We start from the raw sequence: 4,996 nt of genomic DNA on the forward strand, positions 1-4,996 counted from the left end.
ACCTGCAGGACTTTGCCCTGGGGACTCTCCTCGAAGAGCAGAGGCTGCTGGTAGGACGGGTCACAGCTTTTCTTCACCACCTTGGTCTTCTTCTTGGCCAGGCAGACGCCGTTCTCCAGCAGGTAAACCTTCACGTAGGTGGCTGCCCAGGGAAATGGAGGGGGAAACAGTGACACAGGGCAGGATCCTGGGATGATCCCGGCATGGTGTCCATCCCCCAACCCCCTCCCTCCCCAGCCACCTACCAGGGATGCACTTGGAGCCCATCTTCGGGATAAGCCCCCGTGCCTGGATCACATCCACCTCCAGCTGCCCGTTCCGGTCAGTCATGCCCACGTGGACGTCTCCTGGATCCCCGGGCGGGATTTAAGGGGGGAAAACAGAACAAGAGGCGGTTGCTTCGGTTCCTCTCGGCCAGCGGGATGCTCGGAGGGGCAGAGGAAGCCTCGGGAAAGGGCAGAGCCCCGCAGGCTCCCTCCTCCCAGCGCGGGAGCGGCCGGGGAAGGGCAGAGCATCCTCCGGGATGTGGCGGGATGGAGCCCGTGCCCGGTGCCCCGTGGAGGAGCACACGGGCCCTTTCCCCGCTGCAGCCCCGTCCCTCCGGCCCGAGCATCCCCTGCTCCGGTGGGCACCCCCCCCTGCCCGGGCACTCACCCATGGGGGGGGTTGCCAGCGTCTGCCGCCCCACCAGCTGCCCCGGCCCCAGCCCGTCCAGGAAGTCGCTGAACTGGCTCTCGGCGCCAAACCGGGTCGTGGGGAAGATGAACCTGCGAAAGGACTTCGATGGAGCATCATCCGGCTGCCGGTGCCGAGCGAGCCCCGGCGCCCCAGGAGGGTGCCCAGCCCCGCTCCCCTCGCCCCCCGCAGGTGCCTTACGTGCCGTCTGAGCTGTTGCTGTTGGTGCTGCCGTCGGTGGATTCCCGGCTGCCCTGCCGGGTCACCCTGGTCCTCATCTCCACCGCGATGCCGGTCTCGGTGCTCCTCCGGATGGTGCTGCGCAGCTTTTTGGGGCCCCCCTCTGGAAGGGGAGGCAGGAGGTGAGCCCTGGCACCCTCCCCTCCCTGCGTGTGGCTCCCTTCCTTCCTTCCGCACCTCACCCACCGGGAGTCATGAGCCTTTCCCTGGGGGTGAAGCCCCCCAGGACCCCCACATGTGCTGTGCTGGAGAGCCACGGGCTGCCTGTGACCCCAAATCCACCTCTCACAGCCCTCAGCATCGATATCACCACAGCTTTGCATGGCTGAGAATCCCCCCTGCACCCCAGGTACCCCCCTGGGCCCCACACACCACCCCTTGCACCTCAACCATCTCCCCCTTGCACCCCAAACGTGTCCCCCCACCTGCATCCCAAACATTCCCCCCCTCTGCTCACTTCCAGGCTCAGCTCCCAAGCGCTGGCACCATCCCAGACCACTGCCTTGACCTCCAAAATCCCCATGTGGCCATGTCCCCGTGCCAGAGGGGACAGGAACCCCCAGTGCCTGACATCGATGTCCCCCTTTCTCCACGCTGCCATGTCCCAGGCCGTGGCAGATGGCAGGAGGAGGAGGAGGGTGGCACGAGCAGCCACCCCTGGCATTGCCCCTGGGCCCTGCTGTGTGCCCATGTGTGTGCTGGCACCACTCTGGAGGAGCCAGGTTTGTCCTGCTGGTTCCGGGCTGTCCCCATGGAGGGGTTTGCCTGCTCCTGGCAGCTCCCCCCGGGCACCGGCAGCGGGAGGGTCCCATCCTGCCATCCCCTGTTCTGTGGCTCCCACACTTTTTTTGTTTGGCTTTTGGGGATAATTAAACCCCTTCAGAACCACTTCAGATGGCTGGAGGGCCCTGCATCAACTCCTCCTTCCAGAGCATTTCCCAGACCATGGGATGCCAACAAGCAGCAGGATAAAGCAGCAGTAACTAGAGGAAAAGCCTGCACTAAAACGAGCTTTGTGCTTCCCCCGCCCCTCAAACGGCTATTTTAAGCGTTTCAATATTTCCCAGAGCCGGAGTGTTTGACAAGTCCCTTCTCCCAGCTCCCCTCCCTGCCCACAGCCAGGGCTGGGCGTAACCGGGGAGGGGGACACTCAGGCCAGGGCACCCCTCTGGAAACAAAGCAGGGCCGGGGGGCTGAGCTGCTCACCAGTCTGGTTGAGCTGCAGGGTGCTCTTGCTCCACTGGGACAGCCCCACGATCGCCACCATCTTGGCTCCCAGGCTGGAGCGCCTCTTCTTGCTGGCGGTGACGGTGACGGAGTCGGCGCTGCCCCGCGCGCTCTTCTCCAGGCTGTACATCTCCCCGCTGATGCTGGAGCTGCGCACCACATTCCTGGCCGCCGAGGAGCCGGCGATGGGGCCGGAGATGGGGCTGGAGATGGAGCTGGAGATGGAGCTGGAGATGGAGCTGGTGATGGAGCCGGTGACGGAGCCGGTGACGGAGCTGGCATCCCCGTTGAACATGGTCAGCCCCTGCGCGCCCGCCGGCCCCGGCCCCGCTCCGTGGGATCAGCTGTGGGGGGCAAGGCAGGGCGTGTGTCAGGGGTGGTGGCACCGGCTGTGTCGCTGCTGTCGCACCCAGAGCAGCCCCATTGGGGTGGGTGGGCCCCCCAAGGCACCCACAAACCCACGGAGTTCAGCCCAGTGAGTTGGGGAAGGTTGGGATGGATCTCAGGGAAAGGTTCTTCCCCCGGAGGGTGGTTGGGCACTGAACAGGCTCCCCAAGGCAGTGGGCACAGCACCAAGGCTGTCTGAGCTCCTGGAGGGTTTGGACAATGCTCTGAGGGGCAGGGTGGGATTGTTGGGGTGTGTGTGCAGGGCCAGGGGTTGGACTGGGTGGGCCTTGAGGGTCCCTTCCAGCTCAGTGTATTCTATTTTTCCCACCCATGGAGCAAGGGCTGGCACAGGAAGGGCTGCAGGACCCCCGTGCAGCTGCATCCTGGGGTGGACACTCCCAACATCCAGAAGGGACCTGGACGAGCAGAAGGCTCAGAGTGTCACCAACCCGCCTGGGCTGGGACAAGGGGACCTTTGGGTACAGCCACACTCACCCCTGTGGGCACCCAAAACTGCCCCCAGCCAGGCTCTCCCTGCACATCTCCCTCTCCAAACCACGGCTGCAGCGTCCCTGTGTGCTGCTCCAGGTGATCCTGCTCCACCCCGGCATGGGAATCCCTGGAACAGCCAGAGGCTGGAGGAGCCAGGGGCACCGGAGCATTTTCGGGTGGCAGAGGCTGTGCCAGCCCTCCTGCACGGCCCTGCTGCCTTCCCTTCCCCATGAATATTTAAACTCCAGCGGCGTGGAGCATCCATCTTCCGAGGAAAGGTGAATTATTAACTGCAGGCCAAGTGAAGCCACTTTATGATAATGGATGGAGGCAGCGCCTGGGAAAATATTTCCCTTTGGAGAGAGAGAGAGAGAGAGAGAGATGGACACGAGCACAGGGGAGGTGGGGCTGGGCAGGGGGGCGGGCAGGGGGCTCTGCTGCCCTCTGCCATTGCAGGAAGGGCTTCACAGGGGGCACACTTGGGGTGAGACCTGGCAGGAGCCACGGGCACAGCTCCAGCCCTGCTGAACTCCTGGATTTATCAATCGCGGGGGCAAGTGGGCAATTAGTCATTAATGTCATTAATGAGCTCCCAGAGCACCCTCCTGGCTGGGCTGTTTTCCTGCCCAGGCTCCCTTGGGCAAGCACGTGGCACTGACCCACAGCCCTCACCCCCCACACTCTTTGTGCCCAGGGGGGTCATCCCTGAGCGGGACCCTGGCACGGCCCCCTGCACTGGGCAAGGTTTGGGGTTCAGCACAGCATCAGCCTCCCCTGGTGGGCACGTGGGGTTCTCTGACTGTGCTGCTGAACTGGCACTGGCACAGGGATGGATCCCTTTGGATGAAGCTGCCAGTGTGGGGTGAGCCCCAGCTCCAGAGGGATGGATCCCTTTGGATGAAGCTGTCGGTGTGGGGTGAGCCCCAGCTCTGGAGCCGCCCTGGCACAGCCACGTGCCGATGGCAGCCGAGCCAGGAGAGAGCAGCTCCTGTCCTAGGAGGAGTCAGGGCACTCTCACGCTGCCTTTGGGGCATTTGGGATGAACACCTTCCAACGCCACCCGCCGCTCTCCAGGCACGCTCCAGCTCCAAACTCGCTGCCACCACCGAGTTTTCTCTCAGGCAGCACCTGCCGCAGGGAATGGATCCCAACCACTTCCCCAGGCACAGCCTGGTGCCCCCAGGCACCACCTCCCATCAGGCCCACACCACCTCTCGAGGCCTCAGTTTCCCCACTGGTAAACCTGGCAGTGCCCAAACAAACACAGAGGGCCCAGCCCAGCCCAGGCCCCTCCAGGTGTGAGCGAGCCCCGTCCTCTGCAGGGCCAGGGAGGCACAGGAGGCCCCTTTCCTGCTGCTGTTTCCCGCTCCAGCCGCCCCAGAGAGCGCCGGGCTCTGGTGGGAGCAAATTAGATCAGGAGAGCACAGCGCTAATGGGATCATTTCCAATGCAACACACACAGGATAATCCGCCGCGAGGGGAGGGGAGCGGAGCACGCGCTCCCCGGCCCGGGGGAAGGATTTTCCTCACCCTGCCCGTGATTTTACCCCTCATCTCTTTGCACAGTCTGCTTCTGCACAGAGCGGGTGCTGGCTGGGGGGGGGAAAGGGGGTGCTTGGTGCAGGGCTGGGGACTGTGGTTGAGTGCTGGAGCCTGTGGCTCCACCACTGAGCCGGCCTTGGCATGGCCACGGAATCCTTGGCCCTGCCACAGCATCCTCAGCACGGCCACAGCATCCTCAGCACGGCCACAGCATCCTCAGCATGGCCACAGCACCCTCAGCATGGCCACAGCATCCTTGGTACCACCACAGCATCCTTGGTACCACCACAGCACCCTCAGCATGGCCACAGCATCCTCAGCCTGCTGATGAACACGCAGCCCTGCTGCTGCCTCAGCTCCAGCTCCCTTTCCCCAAGAAACGTGCAGGGATTCAGGGAATGGCACCAGGTTTCCCTTCACACACTAAGCCCCC

General features: G+C 64.0%; 1 protein-coding gene across 1 annotated transcript in view; it reads right to left on the reverse strand.

The window, feature by feature from the left end:
- Nucleotides 1–6: 6 nt before the first annotated feature.
- LOC114068522 (regulating synaptic membrane exocytosis protein 3-like) overlaps nucleotides 7–4,996 on the reverse strand; it is a gene marked incomplete at its 3' end in the record, with an annotated part of 13,250 nt that continues 8,260 nt past the window's right edge. Inside the window, exons 2-6 of the mRNA XM_027904707.1 lie at nucleotides 2,122–2,486; nucleotides 877–1,018; nucleotides 655–767; nucleotides 246–347; nucleotides 7–142 (exon numbers count right to left, since the gene is read on the reverse strand). Of these exons, the coding sequence (XP_027760508.1) occupies nucleotides 7–142; nucleotides 246–347; nucleotides 655–767; nucleotides 877–1,018; nucleotides 2,122–2,437 (809 nt within the window). The remainder of the gene's footprint in view (nucleotides 143–245; nucleotides 348–654; nucleotides 768–876; nucleotides 1,019–2,121; nucleotides 2,487–4,996) is intronic.

Source organism: Empidonax traillii, unplaced genomic scaffold, assembly GCF_003031625.1.
Source record: "Empidonax traillii isolate 1590-97213 ecotype Southwest subspecies unplaced genomic scaffold, ASM303162v1 scaffold1079:size189651, whole genome shotgun sequence".
Taxonomy (NCBI): domain Eukaryota; kingdom Metazoa; phylum Chordata; class Aves; order Passeriformes; family Tyrannidae; genus Empidonax; species Empidonax traillii.